Here is a 25,080-nt window from a genome sequence, read left to right as displayed (position 1 = left end):
AGAATAAAGATTAAAAACAAAAGTAGTGTTTTTTAATTTATCTTCTTATGTCTTTTTTATAGAGGTCTCCAAGTTAATTACTGCTGTTAATTTAAAGTAGACTAAGCTATATAAAAGGCCTCAGTATTTATTTTTCTTCAGAATTAAAAATGACCTTAATTCAGTGTAGCCTACCTCACTTTGGAAGTGAAATCAGCTAGGTTAACTGAAGGTCATTGTAATTCCCACTAGGAGAGTTCACACAAAGAGTTCACCAGGTTTTGTACGTCCTCTGCACCCAGCAAGTGAGTAATGATGAGGAACTAGTAGTCACATATCTAAATCTAAGCTTTATTGTCTTCTGCTCAAATGCATGTCCTGTAAATTGTATCCCACTGTCCCATATCACTGTACTGGGTAAAGAAGTCTGGCTAAAAAGGTTCTTAATGCGTAATTAGCTCTTCTGCTGTAGTATCTTTAGTAGTGCCATCTAAAAAGAGGAAAATAATTTCAGATGATTTTCCTGGTGATTATTTATTTCCAGAAGCATGTTTTTAAAACAGAAAAAAAGGTCACTTTTGTAAACCTGTAATTTTGCCCACTTGTCTTTCTACAGCCAGTTGATTTTCTCTCAGCACAGTTCTAGAAACATATGCCTAACTGAAGGTAGCATGTCCCATTTGCTCTCATCTTTTGCTGCAAATGTCTTCTATTCCAAAGGAAATAGTCATCCAAGGCAGCAACATGCAGTTTGTTGACAGTTCAGACCTCTGGCACTTACAATCAAATTAATACTAGCTTTTGCTTTTCAGCATCTTTCATCTACTTTATTTGTGTTGTTACTCCTTGCTTATGATTTCAAGATCTGTGTGCTTTTCTGCCTCTAATATCCCTGTCCTATGGTGTTTTGAGCTCTTGGCAGTATCTCAGGTTTCAGAGCACTGTCCAGTCCAACACTTATCCCAATACGAGTATCTTGGCAGATTCTAAATGGCCTCATCTGGGGTCTGCTTCTCCCAGGAGTCTCCTTCTGTATTGTTTGCTCTACTTTCTGGTGAAAACCAGGGGCTTTTTAAAGTTGGAAGGGTTTTTTATTTTTTTTTTAAATCTACAAATCTTCACCAGGTTTCACCCTAAGGCAGGCTAATGTCATGCTTCATCCTACACCTCTGGCAGATAAAATTGTCACCCCAAACTCATAACGTACAAGATACTTTTAAACCTTCAGGATCAAAGCATATACCATTTATATGCTTCATTTTTATTTAGACTGCAATACCCCTCATTTTTTTGTAACAGCCTCGTGAATATCCTCCTCCTCTTGGATTTTTGAGAATTGTTAAATATGCCAAATGAATCAGCACTTGCAATTTTCCGAAGGAAAACTTCCTTCTGATGGACTTGCTTTTAATAAATACTTACTGCTTCCAGTACACTGACGTTCTTGCCTCTTTTCCAGTAGTTTCTGATATTTCCAGAGTTCAAGCCTTTCAATGCTTCAATTTCTTCTCAGTGTCCTTTTTTTTATTTCTTTTTACTGCTGGTGCCGTGAACGAGGAGTTGTTCCAGGCTCAGAGGGTTTTGGTAGATGTTCTTTAATCATATGTCTGCAGTGCCTTTTCCTCACAATTTTAAACCAGAAAACTAAATCTCAAAAAGAACATTTAGACCAGTAACCTTTCATTAGGAGAAATAATAAGAAAAAAATTATAGTATTCATAGGTGTGAATCTATTTAAAAAAATCCCTTCAAGAAACAAACAGTAAAAGGCATTTTGCATATGAATAAAAGCAGCCAATAAACCAGTTTATAAAGTTTATTTACTATTTTTAGATTGCTTTTGGTTTGTGTTTGACTGACAAGGCTAGAAGAAATATCTATAGTGCTAACCAAGTAGAACACATTAATCCTCATCAGCACAAAGGAGTGGTTATTTCAAGTAGTTGTAATGCAAATGTCAAGGTAAAAGCTTTTTCCTCTCAGCTCCACAGTCTGAGAAGCCACTGGCAGATTGTGCTTTGATATGAGTAGATATTCCGTATATTTGATAGATGCATGACTGATTCACCGAGAAAAGGGAAGCTGAATGTTTTCAAGCATTTTTTAAATCTCATGAAACAGAGAACTTTGACTTCTATTTGCATTTAGTCCAAGCCAGATTTTCTTTTAGCACAGTTTCACATCTGAAATGCTGAGGTACTTTTCTAATAATAGTTGAATAAATGTAGAGCTTCCAGTGAAACTTTTATTCTTCAAATCCATATTAAAAGCTGGTAACCATGCGAAATACAGTTTTTGCACATGGTATTTTGCAGTTGGTATGAAGTAGTCTGATTTTAATCAGTACATTTACAAGAAAGAGTTCCGTTCCATTTTGTACAAAGAGTAGATCCGTTCCCAAGGAACGTATTAAGAGCACTAAATGTATACATATAAAAATTATCCTCAAGAATTTCTCATTTCCAATACTGTAATTTCTTCCTAATAATTTCAGGTAAAAACAATCAATTAAGGTCTCTAACAGAGGATGTATAGAAATCTGACTGCCGTATGGATAATGTCTGCACTTACTTGTTATGCTCAGATGCAACATTTTAACACAGAGGGGATGGGATTTTATCTGTAGATCACTTGAAACAGCTGCTTTTTTGTCCTTTGATATCTCCCCTCAGAAATCTTCCCTTCAGTCTACTTTATCACAGTAAAAGTTATCCTGTGATTTAAACATAATTTTTTTGTTCCTTCTACTTTTACTTCTTTATATTGCTAAAAAAAAAATTTCCATTCTTCCCCAAGAAATGTCCTTTTCTGTACCCCAAAGGCTTACTATGCCTTTAGTCTTACACTCTGCTTTCCCCTCTTTCCTATCCCTTTTGCCCACCTTCATTCTCTCTCCCACTCTCCTCCATTTCCTTGCTCTTTCCATTTACTGTACTGCAGATTTACTACCAGAATTGTTATTTTGGAAGAGCAGTTCCCAAACCAATGGATTTCAGCAGCACAATGTTTAACATCTCTACCTCCTCCAAGTATTTGGTACATTAGATCTTATTTTCACTACCAGTGTTGAACAAAATGCAGGTGTATCTAAATCAGGCAGGCCCTCCCTGGTCATCAGCAAAAAGACAAACCAGGTTTCTGATCCCCTGGCGCACACAAGCAGGGACAAAGGCCATAAAAGCCATTGCTGAGGAGAAACTATTTTTGTGAAGTGTCAAATGGAATCTTGATTTCTTCCTACTCAAATGAAGTTTGGCCATCAGTGACACCAGGATGTCACCTGCAACACTGGGCCTGGGTGGGTTTTCTGATTTTGTGCCTGTTGCTCCTCATAAACTATCTCAAAGAAAATACTTTTGTTGCGTCCTGTCTTTCATGGTTTTCCTAAACATTCCATCAATTTATTGAAGAGATGAGTACAATTGGCCCTATCCACTCCATCAGAGTTATCATGAGATGGTATATTGAATGGGCACAAAAGACATGTTACAAATGGTTCTCTTGTGTAAATAATTTATTCCTGTAATTTCTTAGAAATGCTAAATCCAGGCTGCAATTGCTCTCCTTTAGTTTAAAACACTTCCCCTGTGGAGAACAAGGGAAGGACTTTTTTTTCTGTTTGCTGGCTTTTTGAAGGGGGAGCTAAATAGTTTATATATTGATCCTTCAACATGCAAATATTAATAACACAATCAATACCGATACTTACCATTTATGCAGTGCTTTTTCATCCACAGATCTCAGGGTCAGACAGTCAGGTGAAGCAAGAGGCTTCTGAAAGTGTCAGTGGTGCTGGAGAGCAGCAGTCCAATGGCAGCTCTCCAGGGATGGGGAAGGAGGTTCAGGCAGAGCAGCAGGACCCCTTGGAGAGGGAAGCTTTACCCTGCCATGGAGAGCAGAGCAAGGTAAAGGAATGAAATACTGCAGGACAGGAGAGAAGAGGGTTTGGAAATGGTAGAGAGAGGAAAATGAAGCCAGGAGAACTGGAGCACATGCATGCACAGAAGAAAGGAGAACAGATAAAATAATAAAGAATTGTAGAACTTGCTTCGTGCAACAGGAAAATATGCAATATGGTCTTCTAAGATAGAAAATAGGAGGAGATGGTAACCTATCTCATTTGGAGAGAAAAAGTGTTGCTTGTGACTAGGAGAACCTGTTAAAATCTTGGCAATGCACGCACAGTGCGGGTTCATCTCTGCCTGTGTCTCCTCCATGTGTGGTGCTGCCTTTTCCCTGGCTCTGAGTGGAGTAATTTGCAGACCTGGTCCAGATGCAGTCTTTTAATATGTGTTTGGACAGCTGCATCACAATGGGGGCCTAAGTTTGAGCGGGGTCTCTGTTTTCTACTAGAATTGAAATAATAAATCATCATCACTGAATAATGTTGTCACTATCACTTCTTGGACATAAAAATCCAATGAGATATAAGACAGTGTAAATTATGTTAATATAATCTATTATAGTAAAAAAGATTACAATCCACAGTCTGAAGCAAAACTCTCCCTGTCTATGTAAAGTACAACTGTAGCAGCCTTTAGTTTGTTTGCTACAAGAAGCAGCTGTACCAAAGGATTTGCTCAAATGTGCAGGATTCCCCCACCCCAGGCGGTGTTGCTCATGGGCACCACACTCTGCAGAGTTCCCTACGTGGGATTTTAGAGACTGGAGCAGAGTCAGGGCAGGCCTCTTTAAATCTCTGTTTTATCTGGTTGCCCAGGACAACCCCCGCAAACAGCAGTGGAACAACTCGTGGTCTCCACAAAGCCGGGGACCTTGAGGAAAAGCTGGGTCATGTGGGGCCACACCTGTATCAGCAGACACACACTTCTGCACGGACTTATTTTGCACCTTTCCTTTTGAATTCTTCACGCTTTTACAGTCAGTTTTAATTTGTGATATATGGCAAAAATAAACATTTTTCTGGCTGCAGCTTTTTTTCTTGTTTTGTATATTGCTTTCTGTTGTGATAGAAATATTTATTGATTAAATGTTTATATATAACAAAAGAAGAATATCAGAAACAATACTTCAACTACACAAAAGTCATAACTCCACTTATTTTATTTTGATAATGTTGTTTTTATAGTGTCTTTTGAGGTGATAGATCGAGAAAGGTGAAAAGTCTATTAGAAAGCGAATTAAAAATACTAGGGAAATTCAAATAAGAGTGAAAATGGTAGCCTTTGCAATGAGTTACCATAAGACGTAACAAACAAAGGGGTTAAACATCTGCTAGCTGATAAATATTTCAAAGCTTGGTCTTACTGACATGAAACAGCAAGTTCTATCTTATATAAAATTCTGGAAAAAATAATAATAATAATAATAAAAACCCACACAAAAAAACCAAACAAAAAAACCCACAAAAACCAAAACCAAACCAACCAACCAAACAAGCAAAACAATCTGGCAGTTCTGTGTCCCTGATACTTCGGAACTAATTTTTTTTTCCTAGATAATGTTTTAAAATGAGATTAAATTTTATCTAATTTGCCTCCTCTCCTAGCAGTGTTTCAATACAAGTTGCTTTAGAAAACTATTACTATTACTGCTGTATGTTATTATTAAAAGTAGTAATATAATGTTATTACATTATTGCTTTTCCAGATTTAAAATATTATATTTTTCCTATATATCCCTCCCTTTCATTGCTGTCTCTAAAATAATTGCTATCTGTGGGAAATGTATAGGCATGTGAACTTGGTCATAGATGAAAACAAATTAACTTTGAACTCCATTTTATGTGTTTACTATTGAAGATTAAAATCTCTATTAAGGTTGTGTTAATATTGTAGCTCTATAACTTGTATTTGATATAAAAATACACCTCTTAAAATTTAGTTATGAAAAAACTCATATTATTTCATATGTAAAACCTGTGGTTTTGTGATTAGATGATGAAAAAAAGTCTGAAGTAGAAACTTTATTAGACTAACTGGGTCTCATAAATGAAATCAATATTAAGCTATTTGGAAGTTTTGGTTGAACCCTGTGAATGTCTTCCATTGTGAATGTGAATCCTTCCATTCATTTTACTGAGAGGAAAAGGCAGCTAAAGCAATTCTTGCTTATGTAATCAAAATTCATGTCATCTTAAGTCGTACATGGTCTTTCAAATGAAAATAAAGTAACCAGAATACATAAATGAGTCAAAACTGGGTAAAACACAGAACAATTAAATTGAATGTGAATTTAAATCCTGTGTCACTGTGGTTGGAGCTCTGAATGGTAAAATCTTCCTGGAGCTGCAGATTTCGGTGCATTTTTAATAAAATGTGAAGTGTCATTTCTCTCCTATGAACTGTGTTGAAGTAGATTTTTTAGTTTGACACAGGAATAGGATGGGACTTGGATTGTAGCAAACCCATAATCTGCCACTGTCTGCTCTGGATCATCAGCTGAGAACCTCTCATTTTTAACAGAAGCACTGTGCTTTAAAGAGACAAGGGTTAATATCAGGCTACCTGTTCTACATTTGCATCCTAGCCATTACCTTAAAGGGGATCAAACAGCTTGGAGACATGAGGTAATTTTTGCGTGGAAATTCACATACACTCAGTGAGATAATTTCTTAGTGTGCTATTCCTCAAGTCCTCACTCCACACATTTCAGTTTATTTTGCACTCTCTGTTGATAGTTCCTGTTGGTGAATGCTACACAATAGAGACAAATTTTCAAACCTGCAAAGGCTACAGGACAAGAGCAAATAGACATTATTCAGTCTGTAGAAAATGTTACCTATGTCAGGGTATTCTTAGCTGGCCTGCAAGTTAACCCCCATGTTGTTTATATTTACTAGAACCAGAAATTCCTGTTGTAAATAGCAAGCAAGATTTGATTGAAAGGGTAAACAAAACTCTATTGCTGAACAGAGAAGTTCCTTCTACACTCTGAATTAAATCTCATATGCTTATCCGGACAAATATTAGTTAGGTTAATATAAGATATGCAGTCCAAAAGTTCCTTGTGAAAGATAACACTAAAGAAAAAAATCCTACAATCTGTTCTACATCAAATCAATTCAATACATAAAATTCCAGGTTCCTCTAAAGCCTGTTCTATCAGGGTAGTGACGGTACTAATAAGTCTTACAGACCCTGATGAGCCTCACTGGAACTTCCCCAAACCCATGGGCTCAGGAGCTCTGTTTCAGTTCAGCCCTGAGTTCTTAGCTCTTGTGGCTCCACCAGAGGAGTGCTGATTGTCTGTACGGTCCCAGCATGGCTGTGGCTCGTGCAGCTCCCCAGGTTAGGTTTAGTCCTGTCTCGTTGTTGTGGATCTGCCTGGTCATTGCTGGGCCCTCTCCTTGCCTCCTGACTGACCTCCTGCTGACCTTGGCCGTGCCTCCCCACTGTGGTGCTGCCTTCTGATCTGGGTTCTTACTCAGTGTGTCCACCCTCTGCAGCTCTGCCTTGCTGGGGTACTCTGGGGCTGCTCTCTGGGGTTGTGGGAGCTCTCTTGGCAGGCACCCCTGCTCTTGCTGCCTCCTGCTACGCTGAATCTTTATCACACAAACCTGAAGTCGCAAGAGTTCATTTAACTTGCACAGGACTAAGACTGCTGCACATAGCCCAGATCCAGTCAGTACTTTTATTCAGTGCCTTCTTGTGTTGTGTATTTCTTGTGTGCAGAGCTGACCCATCCAAGCAGTTTCTGATCCTGCAATACTCAGTGCCATGCAGCACAAACTCAGATTTGGTAGGATTTATTACACCTTGCAAAAGAGGCTCCTATAATTCTAGACTTAACTATTCTTACTAATGCAGATAGATAGATAGTCTTTATCCCCACTACGATAATTTCTCCTTTCTCTCTGCAGAAATATCTTGCCACTTGTATCATTTTTACTCAGTGACATCCTGGCTTGAGTGGGTGAGAAACAAGGTGTGTTGCCTTCGAGCTGCCCACCTTGCCTGGCTCACGGGCACTCCAGGAAACCAAATTGCATTGTAGAGGTTCATGAGGTATACTAGCCTAACCAAACTAATTCTAGGATCTTATGCAAAATTATTTCTTTTCCTCCCAGGCAAAATTTAAATTAACAAAGCATTGAGAGACCATAATCATAAAAATAAGTGCAGGCTTTTCTGTCAATTGAATCAACATCTTCAAAAGATTTAGGGCTTCCTTAGGCCATAAAGCTTAGACACCAATTACCTATCTTAAAAATGGTTATAGTGATAGTAATATAATATCCAATGGTTGTCACACTGCAATACATCAAATTAATGAGCCAGTCGCTTCAGACTTATTTCAATAAGCCTGTTTGAAATAGTTTCTGGTCACACCTAGTGAGGTATGGACTGAACAGACACTGTGAAACGACATTCTAACTACAGCAGAGACAGCACAACTTTGCTGAGGCAGGAATCTCATTCCCACTTTTCTCAGTGATTCCTGATCATATTGTTTAAAATAATGGCTTAATTCCCATGTCCAACTGCAAAGGAGGAACAGCTCACACCCTTCTACTTGGGCCTGCATGCCAGCAACTGTGTAATTAGCCTTTAGTAACATAGTATGAACTCGCCCCAATTTGTGAACATTTAGAAAAACTGTTTTTATTTCCTGGATGGCCATATTTACTTAGTTGCCCAGCAGATATAAATTCCCACTTTCCTTCAACTTATGTCTCATTTGATCTTACAGCCTTCATACAGTGGAAATACTTCTTTTTGTCTTTACTGGCTTGATGGCTGCTCAACAAAAAGAAATGCCTCTCCAAACTGCTGAAGCTCTGGGAGTCTCTCTTTCTTAAATAGGGGCAGACAGCAGATGGGAACTTGAAGATATCTGAAAAAGAACCTCCAAGATTTGATTACTAAACAGATAAAAATGCTCTGAAATGATATTTTGTGTGGTTAAAAATATACATGTTCCTATCTCAAAGCTGTTCAAAAACATGGCCTGAACCAAAGGGGCCTCATTAAGTTGAGGGTAACTGCCTGTAGTCTGTGGATACCCTTGGTGTTATGGTGTCTGCTTACATCAGCACTGAGTTTCACCCAGAGCACGACTGGAGCGATGAGGGCTAGAAAAAGTTATTGTATATGAAATGCTATGCTATGTCAATATCATAATGCCACAGCTTGTGAATTCACATTGATCTGTGTAATAAAAATGCTTACAGCAGGAGGGAACTCAATCAAGCACATGTTTGCTGATGCATAAAAAAATAACAAGCCATCTTGCTGGGCATTTGATTTCCAGGAGATAATCCCAGACAGCGCTCTGAAGATTAGAGAGAGAGAGGAGATAAGAAGCTGCGACAGGCTGGCAGTACCGTCCTGAAACACCATCCCCTATCAGCAGGTGTTGGTGCTGCTGGGAAGCTGTTGCATGGATTTTGCTAACACACTGAGCTTATAAAAGAAATGAGTGTTGCTTTTTGAAGCAAAAATTATGTATGGGCTGAGAAGTCCTGTAGCAAGAATCGCAAGGGAAGGTACAGTACAGGGAGGGAAGCTGTGTCGAACCTGTTTCTTCATTGGTTATGTTTTCTGGTCCAACAGTGGAAAATGGGTGGTTTAGGACAGCCCAGACTGTGTTTGGACACGGCTTCATAGCAAGTGGGAAAATGCACCTGTTTAGAAAAGCACAATGATTTACTTAGTAAATATATTTTAAGATCAGTGTTGTGCAAACAGACAAAAGCACAGTGGGAATAGCTATTGTTCCTATTATACAGCCACATTCTCGTTCTGTTTCTAAGTTTTTGAACTTTGCTATTGTTACATTTGATGTTTTGAGACCTTTTTTGGCATTTGCCAGTGCTGACAGTTCACAAGGACAGCACCTGTTTCAACAGCAGAGGTAAAATGCAGCTTCAAGTTTTCTGGACCATATCAGACTATGAATCCTATTGCAGCTCTAGAAGCTGATGGTTGAGTGGGTAGGAGAATTAGGTTTGCATTTCAAAGCCTATTTTGTGACTTTGTTCAAAGACCAGTGTTCTTCAGATGACTTGATTATCCTCTCTGTAATTTGAAGACATTGTATTTACTGACTTTGAGATGGATCACATATACACGGCATTACAGAGCTCATAATTATTCAGAGAGTATGTTAGTAGTAACAGGAAAGGTGAAATAGGACCTATGCTTAGAGAAATAATCAAGCTTTCTCTCAAAGACAGAATTGATCCGACTGCCCCTACAATTCTTCTACTGTGACAATTAAATTCATACAGGAACCCATCATTCCTGGATGGAAAAATAGGGAAAAACTAAGGAAATTCACAGAAATATGTAGATTTCTGAGAAAGCACATTCTTCTCGATCTCTGGTTTTCTGTTTTGCCTGTGCTTGTTTATTTGTGAAATTCATAGGATAATCTTCATGCCATATAAAAGGTATTTTTATTACTAGTTCTATTTACACTAATTATCTAGGCACATCTGTTCTCAAGTGCATCAATGTCCAATGTTTAAACTAGCTCAATATTAAAAATAAAACTCTATCTAATGATCCTAATTAAGCATCTGTGTATTTAATCCCCTGCTTTGGTTTCTTACTACATTTTGTTAGCTCTAATGTTTCAGCATGGAGGTAGGAGCACCATCTACTTTCAGACTGATTCAGGATGCAGATCGCATTAACGAGTAAATCTGATCTGCTTCTGGGAAACAACAAACATTCTAAAAGCACATTCTGGAAGAGATTAATGCCTCCCAGGAATGGAGATGAGAAAAGGGGTTTGTGCTGTCAAGCTCTGGCCTTCGCTGGTCATAGGCTGTGATTTGCTCTGCAAAGGGGAGACCTTGGAAGGCAGGCTGTTAGGAACAACCTCCCAGAGGCAGAGCAGGGCACAACTGTATTGCCAAGCTCCAGGTTTGTCTACAAAGAAGAAAGCAACAGCTGGGTACAATCTCTCAGCATAAACTCGCATTTGTGATGGGCTGCTCTTTCCAATTAAAAATATAATCAGCTCAGCAGGAGGTGTGCACCTCTCTTGAGATGCAGAGTCCTGATTTAGGGTACGGGACGTGGACGTACAGCTAAAACAAAGCAGGCAGAACATGCTGTAGGCCCAAAGCAGCTTTGACCCAGAGATAACATGCACTGCACATAAACCTTGTAAATGGCTTCATCTGCAGTCAGTGGCAGCATTCCAAGTGACTAACGGAAAGAGAATCAAACCTTTCCCAGCAGCATCCTGTAAAAAAAACCCCACAGGTTTTTCAGCTCTGTGAGAAAAATAATGAATGCTTACATGGGGATGAGCTTAGATCCCACTAGCAACCATGCTTTAGCATGGTATTTCTATCATTAAAATTTAGATGTTACTACAAACACTTACCAACACAAAAAAGCATGGGAGTTCCTATCATGTTTGCGAGTAGAAATTATACCTTTGCTTTTTTTTTTGACAAGCCCAACAAAGGTTTAAGTGCTAAATAAACGATACTTTCTGCACCTCAGTAAAAAACACGATGTAAACTGTACCCAAACCCAATGAAAAATACTATTTCTGTAAAAAGTAAACGATTCTATTTTATAAGTCATAAATGAGAACATAAGAAAACAGTCTGACTTCTCCCTAGGATTTCCTAAAGGATTTTTCATGTGGCTTTCTGCCCTTAAAAATCATTTCAGTATTTGCAAGAAACCCACAAGCTGTTCCTTTTAAAATATCAGCTTACCCTGCAAGATGGTAAATTAGAACAAAAAAATTAATGCTGATCAGGGTGCAATTGAACTTTCAACAAACTTGCTTCATGTCCTTTAACAGTGTCAACTTTCTCTGTTCCTGTTCTTTCTGACCAAGAAAATGAAACTTGAAACTAAGCCTACTGAATATATTAATTTCTAACTGCCTTAGAAAGGTAGTTGTAGAGATTGTCATGAAAGGCCTATTTTAGCCAAGAGATTGTGCAGAAAAGGTTAGAATGGAATTGGTTTTAAAGGTATGTAGTAGTGAGGAACGTGTGATGTAAGAATGTAATAGTACAAATAAAGGTAATTAATTGATAAAACAGAAGAAAACCCAAGCACTAGCAACCAGAAGTCAATAAAAGAGTACAGCTGGTTCTATGGCAAACATAATTCAGCCTAAATCAAATGCCACAGTGACTTTCACTGCTTGTGAATCAGGCTCCTAACCTTGATAAACACAGAGGATACTACATAATCTATTGAGATAACTGACTACATTTCAGTTGGGCTTCTATTATTTATTCCTAATTTTTTTAAAGTTTTTTACGCTTTTGATAATTGTTAAAAAAATTTGACAAATGTTTCTCTATTTTTTTTTAATCGTTAATGCCTTTATCTGATTAGGTCACGTGCCTTACGCGAGGATGCAAAGTATGTCAGGAGAAGCCCGAAACGGCTCTTTTAGAGCGGCAAACAGCGGACTGTGCAAATGGGAGGACAAATCTGGCCGCGGGTCCAAACGGGAAGAGGGAAAGCACGGTCTGGCACGGCGTGCAGGTCGGCACGGCCGCCGGGGCCGGGCAGGGACCCGCGGGCAGCTCCACCCGCCGCGCTCGGGGAGGCTTCGGCGCCTCAGGGCCGAGCGGGCTGGGGCCCCCGCGGGGCTCCCGGGCCGGGGAACGGCGCCTGGCAGCGCTCCGCGGGGCTCCCGGGCCGGGGAACGGCGCCTGGCAGCGCTCCGCGGGGCTCCCGGGCCGGGGAACGGCGCCTGGCAGCGCTCCGCGGGGCTGCCGAGGCGCGTCCCGGCAGCCGGGCCCCCGGCTCGGAAGGGCCGAGGGGAGCGGGCCGCTGCCGGCCCTGAGGGCCTCACGGGCCGAGCGCTGCCCGCGCGGCCGCTGGGTCCGCTCGCGTCCTCGGGCGGCGAGACAGCGCGGGCCGCTCCACCGCCGGCGGAGGGGGGAACGCAGGCGGCCGGAGGATGCCGAAGCGCGGCAGCTCTGCCCTCGCCCGCCGCGCCGGGAGGCGCCGCTCCAGGCACTCCGCCCGCCGCCCCCGGGGCGCTGTCCTCGCACGTACCTGTGTGGGAGGGCCCGGCCGCCCTCGCCCCGCCCGCCCGGCCGCCGGCCGTGCCCCCTCGCGGGAATGGTTTGTCCCGGCTCCCCGCCGTAACCTCCCGCTCCTCCTCCCGCCCGTGCCCCGCGGATGCGGCCGCGCGGGATCGCCCCGCCCGGCATCGCCCGCCGTGAGGCGCAGCACGCGCCGCCCGGGAGCCCCGAGCGCTGCAGGACCGCCCGCCCCGCGCCCCGGCAGGTGAGCTCAGGGTGAGGGGCGGCGGGCGCTCCCCCTGCTCTGCCGCCGCCCCCGAGGACAGGCGCGGAGTGCCGGCCCGCCGTGATTCAGCATCACCGGCGGGGACGGGCAGCCCCGCCCGGCCGGGGGGCTGCGGGGGTGCCGGAGCGGGGTCTGCCGGCGGCTCGGGGCGATGATCCGGGGGGAGCGCGGGCAGTGCCGGCTCTCGGCGGGTGCCCGGGGCGGGCGGAGCAGCGCTGCCAGCCCGGGCAGGGGCGGCGGGGCCGCGCGGGGCCGCGGGCAGCGCCCCTCGGGAAGTTGGCTGAAGGCGCGGGGAGGGAGGATGACTGCGCGTGTCGCAGTGTGAGGAACAGGGAGCCAGCAGGCGTTTCGGGATTAAAGGTATTAATTTTCTCTTCCTGTCCCTCCTCTCCCTGAATTTTTGCATGCGAAGCCCGTCATCTGTGCGGGTTGTGTTGCATGTACGGTCGGGTCTCTTCAGAGCCGGTTAAGGTTAAAACGGGATCGTCTTTTGGCAGTGGTACCCGGTGAAGGCTGAAATGTAGAACAAGTTAAATCTCTAGAGATGCGAGTCAAATATCTTCCTGTGCTTTCTGTGTCTGGCTGGAAGCCCGTAATCTGTGGGGTCTTTCTGAATTTCTGCTGTTGAAACCACACATAATTGTACGCAGAAGGGAAAAGCAGTTGATCCCGCAATTTGAACTCAGTGCTGAACTCTGAGAAACTGACTTAAGGTCTCAGTATTGATCGCTTTTGTGCCTTTCTTATGTATTTGCATTTTGAGTACCAAAATTAGATTTTATTCCTTCTCAAATCTCCTCTAAACCAACCACATATTCCACCCACCCCACAACTCTGAATACTTTTCTGCCTAAATCCCTCATTAATTTTGTGTACCAGGGTACTAGTACTTATCTAAATAATATTCAGAGAAACCCTGATTCTTTCCATGCTTGAAAGGGTGGAAGTACTTTTCTCTATGAGGTGTGGTTGTCCCCCAAATTCTGCAGAGTATCTCAAAATATAAAATGACTTGGCATCTGTAGAAGCTTTTGCTCCCGTTTTAAGTGCTGTGACGTTGGTTTTGATAGAAATAAGATTTGTATCTGTGCTACTTTGAACAAAAAGTGACAGAAAACAGTGAATATGCCAGGGGTTTTCCTGCATGGTGAGTAAATATGATGTCTCTGATAACATATGGAAGTATTACTTCTGAAGCGAGATTCTCTGGAGAAAAATGTTACAGAGCTTCAGAATATGTGATTTCTACTGTGAGGAAAGAATATGTCTTTACCTTTACGTATTGGCACTATTATGTAGGAAAGTCTAGAACAATGCCAATTTTGTCTGTTTCTTTGGTTTTTTAGAAAACTGCTCCATTCTAGAGTTTGGATGGTTTGGATATATTCCACGTACTTCCAAAGGGATTTGCCCAGCACTTTGGGAGTGTCAGAAGAGGCCAGGAGACTGAGCCTGTCAGCAGTTATTAGGTAAATATTCCAGTAATCTAGCAATTATGTTAGTAATCTGAGGCTCAGGTTTGCAATCAAAATAAAAGTTTGTTCCCACGTTCTTCCAAAGATGACAGTGATAAATTGGCAGCATAGATTTAGTTGTGGCCAACTCTGAAGAACTTGGAGATGAATTGGTCAACAAGCAGTTAGACACTACAGTTAATATTTTTTCCAAGATGTCTGTAATACTGTATGTTGGTAATGAAAACCATAAATATATTTCTGAGGGTGAAATGTGGCAGACTGATGCTGACTGATGAATGAGCTTGCTCTGAATTGTCAGCATCAAGAATGACTGAAATATGATTTCTTGATTTGAATCTCCATCTGTGGATATTTATTATAAATTTAAAAAAATTGTGTAGGATAAATATGGCAAATGAGTAATTCTTGAACTTCCACATTTTTTAATTTCTTTTCTTTTTTTTTCTTCTTGCCTCTGTTTTGATGTTGTGGTCAGGTGTATTTCTGCAGGTGTCTCGTACTAAGTGAGAATACATTAACTTTAGGATGTAAATCCTTAGAAAATAAGAAATTGAAGTAAAATCTTAATGTCTGAAACGAAATTGAGAGATTGATCACATATTCCAAGCTACCCTGCATCTACTTTTACAAAGCTCCTGTCTTAAAAAATGCACATGGTGACATGTTGCAAGATAATTTTTTGCTATGTGAGTTACTAATGTTTTTTTGGTTTTGTGCTATAATTTTATAGGTGTAAAGACATCTTGTAGAAACCAGCAGCACTTATTTCTCACTTCTGTATGTTTCTGCAAATCTTCAGAAAATTCCGAGTGTTATTACTGCCTTGAAGTGTTGTGGCTTTGGGGACAATCCTAAATCATAAAAACATTGAATTTTTCCGTCAGGCTTTGTATCAGTCCCTGATGAAAGAGATGAATGCTTGCCAGTCTTTTACTTTTTGATGAGGTATTTCCACCATGCATGGTTGACACGGTGGCTCTACCATGATCTGAGCGGGGAAGGAATAGTTTGTATTTTCCTAGAAGAGGAAGTTAATTTTATTTGGAAAGATGCATACAAACTGTCAAAGTTCAGAAATTTCATTGCAGCTACCACAGCGTTCGTAGTGGTTGGAGGATATTACTGGGTTTTGTTTTTCCCTTTAGAGTACTTAGCCTTACAGTCATTTTTATTTTCTGTGCACCTGAAAGTTAAATGGGGCCATTTGAATCCCACTGCCAGAAGTCAAGTGGCCCTTATTAAGCATGAGGAGCTCTTTAGAGCTCCAGTAATGCTTACATAAGATCCTGCCAGAATGGTACTTTGCAACTACTCCTTTTACAGACATTACATTGAAACATTCCTTGAAAGGTTACTGGAAGAAATGAACCTTTTAAATATTTAAAATATTAGTGTATTTCAAGTTTAGAATGGAGTTAGTTGATGTCTGCTGCACTGATGGGTAAGGGAGTCACTTGCAATTGAATGGATGTGAGAGAAAAGAGGTGACACACTGAAGCAGTCAACCCCTGAACCTGGTGGGTATTAGAGCAAATCTTCCTGTCCCAGGCTAACATCCCTCTTGGAGCCAGCGAGGTTCCATAGTGCCTTGGTCCACTGAACATTCTTCTTCAGGGTGGGGGATGCAGGAAACTACAGGTTCTTTCAGGGTGAAAGTAATAGCCTTTGCTAAGAGCATTTTCCAATTTTCTTCCTTACCTTCTCTCTTAAATGTTCATACGGTCGTACAGTATAGTTTCACAATGCTGCCACATTAATTTATACTCATTTATCAATATTTTTGCTCTCCCTTGAATTCCATATGCCAGGAAACAAGCTCTAAGATGTTAGGATAAATTTTTGGCTTTGTGTTTTAGAGGGCTAAATAAAGCAAACATAATGGTTCTTGCCTTCAGTATCAGGTTTAATTAGAATACAGGACCTCCAAAATGAAGATCAGTGGATAAAGTTGTAGTATTTGTTTCCCCAATGTTAAAAATAAAAGTACAGATAGTTTAAAATGTTAAAAATATAGATCTACATTATTTCAAAGGCAATATTTAAAAATGTAATCCCATGGTTTTTGGATGAGCATTCATTTCTAGGGATACAGGAACTGCTTTAGGGAGAGACCAAATTAACAATAATAATGAAAGAAAGACAAAAGAAAACAACATTCTGGTTTAGGACTCACTTTTCCCTTTCTGTGGAGTGAGTGTCTTGCCAATTCTCATTCTACGCTTGTGCTTGGTTTTGGAAGGATTCCAGATTGAAGTCTAATATGCATGGCTGCCCAAATGCACCTCACTCAGATGGCTGCATTACTGCTAATTGATAGAAAAACTGACTGCCTACAAGGATGGAAGTGCTTTACGCTGCAGTTCAGGAGCCCTTTCTGGCCAGCAGTAGTAGCAGAGTACTAACAATCACCCTTCAGAATAAAGAAAGGCTAAATCCACTTTTCATATATAATAAATGCTGCAGAAAGAATTGAGTAGGGTGTGGATTTCAGTTAGACACAGAGTGTTGACAAGTTTATTTTCATCCTTGCTTAGTAGCAAAATGCTAAATATATTCTTCTTTAGTTACATTAAAGTATGTTTCCTTTCAACTTTGTCCTTGGTTTGACATGTGTTTGTTTTATTTTTAGCACTTGAGAACCAGCATGGTAGTATCCCTATAGGGTGCAGTGGAAGCACTGGAGTATAGCATGAGAAAATGAAATCAAATGCTTAATATTGAATTCTTGCAGGTGAAGAGGCATTGATACTGATTATGAACACAAAAAGTGAGTGGACTGACAGGTCAGAAGACTGTGAGATTTGATGAGGAAATTGCTCTTATTTACTCACTCTGATCTTTTCTTGAAAAATATAGAATAGAGCTATGTGATGGAAATCAGCACTTTCTGTGCTTTTGTGGGTGGTTGTCAAGTGTTCAGTGTTCATTGAACATGAAATTTCTATGAATTTGTTATATTGCTGTATCCTTCCAAGCTTATCTTGGTGCTGTGGGGGGTGGAAAAAAACATGCAAAACCACTTTATATGAATTATTGATGAAAGAAATTTCAAATATGTGCAATTTATTCACCCAGGAAAAACTACACTTTTAATTACATTTTATTTCACGGGGATTTTTAGAGGGGTATCATATTATGCTAACTTTTTACCTTTATGTCAACTTGAAGTATTTGAAAGACTATAAATTATTAGTGAGCATTAACGATTATGCATTGATTTGAATAAAAGGGGTTTTCTACTTAAAAATAAACAAGAATAATGTGAAAACATGAGTTTGGTACATTTTGTGTTATTTTAAAAATGGAAGCATTTACTGAAAATAGTTTTTGAGGATGGAAAGGAGATATTCAGTAAAATAAAGCATGGAGGTACAGGAATCAGTGCTGTATCAAAGGAAAACTGTTGCAAAGGCACTCACAGAGTTGGGAATCTTGTAGAATATTGTGATGGTTTGGGCTGGGACAGAACTCATTTTCTTCACAGTATCTAGTTTGGGGCTATGTTTTGGAGTTGTGCAGAAAACAGTGTTGTTAATAGAGGTATTTTTGTTAGTGCTGACACAGAGCCAAGGCCTGTTCTTGTACTGCCATGGTGGCAGGGGGTGTGGATGCATGGGAAACTGGGAGGGGACACAGCTGGGACAGGTGATCCCAGCCAGCCAAAGGGATGTTCCCTCCGTACCACATCACGCTCAGCGTGTAAAGAGGAGTTAAGAAGGAGGAAGGGGGGGATGTTTGGAGGGCTGTAATTTGTCTTCTCAGATAACTGTTACTCCTGATGGAGCCCTGGTTTCCCAGAGATGGCTGAACACCTGCCTGCCCATGGGAGGTGGTTAACAAATTACTGTTTTACTTTGCTTATGCATGCAGCTTTTGCTTTCCCTATTAAACAGTCTTTATCTAAGATTCTGATTCTCTTCCCTGTCCCAGGACAGTGAGGTGGTGGGGGACTGAGCAAGTGGCTGTGTGGTGCTTACTTGACAACTCAGTTTAAATCACGACAGATACTGACCCAGAGCAGCATCTGCAAGTGCAGAAATAGAAGACCAGTAAGGGATCAACACAGAACTAGATTTGAAATTCTGGACACCAGTTGAGAAATTATGCAGTTAATGACCCCAAGAAGTCAATTAAAAAAGCCTATATATTACTTCCCTCTGTTGCCTCTAGGTATGAAGAGAAAATGAAAGGACATTGTGGCCTTTTTTTGCCAAAAGCAACACTCAGGAATACAAACACATATAGGAAGCAAGTCTTTGATAATCTATGAGAAAAATGAAATAAAATGTATGAGAAGTGAAAGTAAAAAGGAGATATATTCTTGTGAGCAGGTGTTTGGAAATGTCTGATGCAGCTAGTGAGCAGATCATTTAGTTTCATTGATAAAGAAGAAATACCTCTCAGTAATGGGACATGCACACATAATGCAGTTCTGCCTGTTTGAGGAGAAGAGATTAAAGGTCCAGTCGAAGGTGACTCTCTGCAACAGCTCTATGTAAGAAACCTGGAACCAAGACAGAATGAGGAGCATGGAAAAAATTGTCTATGGAAAGCAATGTCCAGATTACACTCCCAGTTCTCTTCTTCCACAGGAATTTTTTTCTCAGTTGGTTGCACTGAGTTTCCCTCTGTTTCCCACTGTTTCAAAGTCTTTGAAGTAAATTCCTCAGTTTTGGAAATGTACCTGTCCAATCATGACCCGAGAGGAGGCCTTAATCCTTTGTGTGTGTTTTTTTGGTTTGGTTTGGTTTGTTAGGGGGTTTTGGTGTTTTGTTTTGGGGGTTTTTTTTGTTGGTTTTGTTCTGTTTTGTTTGGGTTTTTGTGTGACTGGGAGAACTATACTTGTTATGAACTGGGGAAAATTGCAACAAACTGATAGAGCCATTGAATTTTCAGAGCCTTTTTTCTTTGTACTTAAGGGACAAATCTGGACATTTGTTTGATTTTGTTCCACTAGAATGGGCAAGCAAGACATTCTTTATGTTTCAGAGAGAATATCTACTCTTATAATTTGTAAACTAAGAGGGCAGGAAGTAAGAGGAAATGTCTTTTAGATGCAATGTAGCCTTTAGACCTTCTGCTCCCAGCTGCATTCTACCTGTGCGTTATTTCCAAAGGCTGGCAGGACTGCCACCACTTGGTGTGAATATATCCTCCTCCACCTCACTAGAATCTACCTTTCCACAATACTTCATCTTTGTAGGATAGGTGTGACAGTAGTGGTGCAGTCAGTCTTGTCTGGGCCTGACTGCTGTAAAACTGATGGGAAAGAATGGAGTGCAGACGATTTTTCCAGCTTTCTTCTCAGTGGTGATTTTTTTCATAGCTTTTGTTTGTTTGTTTATTTTTTCTGTGGGGGAAAATAACCCATTTTAACACAAGAATTTTTCAAACCTTTTATTGTCAGATAGCCTTTATGATCCACAGTCCATTAAAATGTACTGAGCTGTCAGATCAGACCAATCTTTCCTTAAAGTAAAAGAATGACAAAGAAAAGTCATCCTGTGATGCCAGAAAACAATTTCTTATCGATATAAATTGACATTCCACAAGAATATAACCTCATTTAAGAAAAGTGAATTGTTTTAGAATACTACAGGAAAAGTTATTCCAGTAAAGGAAGTAAATTTTCTTTTTCTGTCAGTTCACTTAAGATTTCATTTGGACTGTAATGCTGGCCTCACTGAAACCAAAGAGGTTTGATTTCAAAGCCCAAATCTCATTGGTCCAAGGCTGGAAGAGAATTATAACCTTCTTTCTTATAGCAAGTTATTAACTTCTCCTTTAGCTTACTTCTGTACGAGTGTCTTACGTTATTGTGATCTTGACCTCTTAATTCTACATTTGGAGAAACACTGTCCTGGTTACAGTAGCTCGTATCTCTTTATATCTCTTTCCAGTCTCTGAGTCATTTTCTGTTTTTAGATTTTACTTCTTGTTAGCCTATTGTTATGACTAAATCCTACTGACTTTGTTCCCACAGCTCTTGTGACATTCTAAGTAAAGTGGGAAATAATACATTCTTTTCTTATAGCATGTATCATGCCTTCCACCCGAAACACAGCAACAAAATTGCTGGAAAGGGTTAATAAGAAGGAGATCTAAAAAGTGCTAGGGATGGGCTAAGTGGGAAGGAGCTGCTGCTGCAGTGTGTCTTTCCCTGGTGTATCACTGCCTGAAACTGTATCGGCTCTCAATTATTGATACAGAAATGTTTCCAGAGGGCTGGCTCTTCAGACAGTTTCACTAATGCATCACTGATGGTAGGTGATTTCATTTTGCTAATTCTACTGCAGAATTCTTTTAAATCTGTTTCCATATCAGCGGGAGGTCCTGATATGACTGGGTATTCTGCGGGATGTAATCTGGTCAGTTAAATCCATGATGAATAAACATTTCACACTGTTATTGGTAGTTTGCATGCAGAAGAATTTGTTATATTATCCTGCCACATGCTGCTTCAAAGGTTTGATTTTTTTTGTTAGGGGTTTTTGTTTGTCTAATTTTCCCCTATTGCTCTCTATTGCAGACTGTGTTAATTGAAATTCATTACCTTCAGTTTGAATGCTTATGTGTTCTGCCCACCACATACACTTTGTAGTAAGTGACTTCCTTTTCCATAAGTCTTGCTCCTTTTCTTTGTTTTTATGCTTTTTCTCATCCACCCTTTAGCTTGCAGTTTATCTTTCCTTATTCAGAGTTCTGCATCAACAGCCAACTCTGAATCACAATTTATTCTCCTTTTCTTTCAGTTTGGTGTGTCAGTTGTCCTTTCCTTCATTCTTATTTCTACTAACACTTTGCATTAAACTTTTTTTCTGAAAGATTTATTGTCCTGCTTATTAGGTGTGTTGTAACTTTTCCATACTTTTGTATTTAGAAATGCCTTGCACTCAACTGGGTACATTTATTTTTTCCCTAATTGTGGTTATCAGGCAAATATACTAGTCTCTGGCTACAAAAAATTTGTCTGTAGCATGAAGGGTATGGTAAGTCTGAGAGAGATAATATAATTAAAAAAAAAAAGTGTGTGGATCAGTTCCCAGTCATGTTTTGTTTTGGGTGGCAGTGATGTACATTTTGATGACATAATAAGAAATTATTGTATTTGTTTCTTTTGACTATTTGAAAACCAGTTAGCTTTGCAGCCAGCATGTATTTGACTGTATAACTTTATGCTTTTCTGTTCAGTTAAGAATGTACCATTAAGAAATGCAAGATTAAAGCAATGAAAAATAAAATGGAGCCCTGCTAAATGAATTTAATATACCACTGCTCTAGCTTCTGACTGAGGACTTGTATTTCAGAATATTTCTCAAGTGTAGCTCTTAAGCAACACAAAAAGTTTTGTGGTTTTTTTTTTTTTTTTAATTTAAAATAAAAGAATCAAAAAAAAAAAAAGCAATACACACATGCCAGATCCAATTGCTTTTAAGTGTTGGTTTTGGGGAGTTGATCAAGATGGATGAGGACAGGACTAACTGTGAAATTGTTCCAAACTTGGAATTCTGTTTCTGCTGTGATTAAAGTGATGGAGGCGAATAGTCATGCTTAGGGCAGTTATCTCCTCAGATTTTGGAGTTATTTTAAACTACATTAAAAGCTACGATGCCATGGTCAGTATGGTCTCTGCAGCTCAGAGGCAGTGTATGACTACTCAGTAAATAAACTGTTGAATACTGTGGGGTTGCATCAGTAATGCTGTACTTACCATTCAAAAGGTACATTATCCTGATCCTACGAGTTCAAAAATGCTGGAAAATTACTTTTTGGTAGGCTATTCTCATGCTTTGTTCTTTTAAGTAAAAATGAAAGCTAATGTGTGTAAAGTCTGATGCATTTCAGTTTTGTCTCTTCTTTTGGGTATTCAGTGTGTTCATTTTAGGGTCAATATTTAAGACATTATTTTTCTAGGCTTTGTGGCCACATGCTGTATTTGTCTAGAGGTGAACAGTATATACAAAAATAATCCTATAGCAGAATACTGGAGTCTCATCTCTTTACTGATAAGGACAGTGACTCTATTTACATCCCCTACAATGGACAAAAACAGTGTGACACAGAGGGTTTGGAGCCAATCCAGCCTTTTAAAGGAATTTCAATAAATCGGGTCAATCTAGTTAGAGAAGCTTCTGGGGACTCACATCAATTTGAAACTGCTGATGTTCTTCTGTTTTCATTTGCAAAAATACTTTCAAATCAGTGGTACCCCACTGAGCCCCCAGTACTAAGCTGTGGGGAGGAAAGCACGTTACTGTGAAGTGTTCTGTGGCTGCTGGAGTCCCTGCTTCATTTATCAGCTCTTTGCAAACTGTTACTAGCACTGAGTGTTGGTTACAGTAGTCTCAGTGACACTGTAGGCCAACTGTGAATATTTCTGACTGTCACCTACTCTTTTCAGGGTAGAAGTTTATGACACAGTCATTAAAGCACAGTCTAACAACGCTCAGACAAGCACACAAGTGTTGCTAGAGGAGCTGAGCAACTATGGATTCATAGTTGGAAGTGTCAGCATAGTGTGATAAAGAATTTAGTGATTGTGTAAGAGCACCTTTCTTGTACTTTCATGGTCAAGAAGCCTTTGAATAGGTGTTTCTTGTAAGCACAAGAAACTTTAACTTATTCAAAACCTGATTTTTGTCTAACATTTGCACCTTGGGTGCTGAAAGTGCAGGCTGATGTCTGCCAGTTCATGTTTCAGGCTGCTGTGGGAGTGTCTCCCTTTTTGCTAAACTGTAAGAGGAAAACATTATGTTGCTGTGTGTGAATTAGAATGCTGTAATCCTCATCAGCATTGTTGTGGGCTATATGATGACTGCAGTCCATGTCTAGAGATGCTAAACTGGATCTATGAACCATAGGCCTATTAAACATGAGATGAAACAGGGCAGACCATGTGGGGCTAAGGTGTGGCTCTTGTGATACACAGAGATCTGTAGAAATGAATTTAGCCATATTTGTGTTCTTGTGTCCCCGAGCTTGATGCTGTTTTCACACTAAGCCAATGCTGCCAGCTTGATGCAGGGGAGAGAAAATTTGATGTGTGAGAGGGAACTGCCTGAAGATATGTTTTTCTTTTTTTTTTCTTTCCTGAGATCCTTAGTAAATCTCTCCCCTAAGGTCTATTTATAATATAATAAATCACTGCAAATATACCAGCTTCATTAAAGGATTAGTGCTTTTTCTGTTATAACAGCAGAATTGTCTTAGTATATGTAAAACATTAAAGTGTTCTCTCTTGTAGATCCCTAAGACCTCTAGCTCTTGCTAGAGAAATAAATCTTTTGAGAAGTGAACGATAAAGAAAAGAGTAGTATAATTCCAGCAGTGACTAGTGCGTGGTGTACAGAATTTAAACCACCCTGTGGCAGCTATTGGTGTGTGCTGACACGCTGTAACAGAGCACGGATGGCACAGAGATGACAGAGCAGAGACGTTCCCACAGGTGCCACAACTCAAATTCCTCTCCTAACTCTCTCTTGCTCACCCTTTCCCCTACCAAACCCACGCTGTCAGTATGACATCTCAATATTTCTGTTCCACGTAATCATTATTGCACATTATCCTCTCTGTTCTTCCATCAGTGGCCTGGCTGTCTCACCACCTCGAGCATGGGCCCTTGGAGTGCTGTGGTGCCTCAGTCAGCACGATTTCCTGCTCGGGGTCCTCAGGGCACAGCAAACAGGGGGCTTGGGCTGCCTGCTTTAAAGGGAACGCTTCATTTGAGGGGACAGGGATCCAGGGATCCAGGGATCCAGCCCTCCCGTGGGCTGCAGGTACCCTGACAGCTTGCAGAGCTGCTGTGGCCAGTGTGCTCTGATGTCTGAAGATGCCTGCATCACACCAAATGGAGGTGCAATGGGTGTATATAATGTGGTATAAAAATACACACAGCCATTATATGGAAGAGATAAAATGTCTAATGTGTATAATAGATATATATTAAATGGTTGTATATAATGATTCTATCATAAATAGAGATGTGTTTCCATTCAGCAATGTTCAGTGGAACTCACTGTGATCAGGGGCTAGGAATACCTTATGTTCCAGAGTTGGTGAAATGCTGTTCTGCTGATGGATTTATGGTGTTATGCTCACTGAAGTGGGGAACAGGAGTACAAGACCTATGCACTCTCTATGCTTTTTGCTGGCAGAGAGTGGAATGTGAAAGCTGAATTTTTTCAGGAGCGAGTAACAGAGGTATGTGTTTTCTGAAATTCAGATTTTACCATATAAAAACATGGCTTTGCTTGCTTGTTTGGACTATTTTGTCAATATTTTTCCTTGCCATTATGAATGCTAAATAATGTTTATTTAAAGTTTCCCGCACTTTATTTTTGAATTATTAATTTGTAAGTCATGCAGGGCCTTTTCTCTTGTCAGTTAATATATTTTCTATGCTTTACTAAACAAGT

General features: G+C 40.3%; 2 protein-coding genes across 11 annotated transcripts in view; one reads left to right on the top strand and one right to left on the bottom strand.

Moving 5' to 3' along the window:
* Positions 1 to 3,812, bottom strand: part of PRKACB (protein kinase cAMP-activated catalytic subunit beta) — a 75,974-nt gene extending 72,162 nt beyond the window's left edge. Inside the window, exons 1-2 of one of the 3 annotated variants that reach the window (XM_027898377.1) lie at positions 3,689 to 3,812; positions 1,402 to 1,629 (exon numbers count right to left, since the gene is read on the bottom strand). In XM_027898377.1, coding sequence (XP_027754178.1) covers position 1,402 — 1 coding nt within the window. In that variant the 5' untranslated portion in view covers positions 1,403 to 1,629; positions 3,689 to 3,812. Of the gene's footprint in view, positions 1 to 1,401; positions 1,635 to 3,688 lie in introns of those variants that run through there. The other 2 variants (XM_027898378.1, XM_027898379.1) reach the window with 2 other exon arrangements.
* Positions 3,813 to 14,547: 10,735 nt separating this feature from the next.
* The window catches only part of TTLL7 (tubulin tyrosine ligase like 7), a 59,547-nt gene continuing 49,014 nt past the window's right edge, over positions 14,548 to 25,080 (top strand). For 3 of the 8 annotated variants that reach the window (XM_027898369.1, XM_027898362.1, XM_027898368.1), the window contains exon 1: positions 14,548 to 14,656. The gene's annotated coding sequence lies outside the window, so the exon portion shown is untranslated. Of the gene's footprint in view, positions 14,657 to 17,294; positions 17,433 to 20,824; positions 20,929 to 25,080 lie in introns of those variants that run through there. The other 5 variants (XM_027898366.1, XM_027898363.1, XM_027898365.1 and 2 more) reach the window with 4 other exon arrangements.

Source organism: Empidonax traillii, unplaced genomic scaffold, assembly GCF_003031625.1.
Source record: "Empidonax traillii isolate 1590-97213 ecotype Southwest subspecies unplaced genomic scaffold, ASM303162v1 scaffold594:size396842, whole genome shotgun sequence".
NCBI classification, from domain to species: domain Eukaryota; kingdom Metazoa; phylum Chordata; class Aves; order Passeriformes; family Tyrannidae; genus Empidonax; species Empidonax traillii.
Note: the sequence above shows the minus strand (reverse complement) of the source record. Positions and strands in the feature narration are given on the sequence as shown.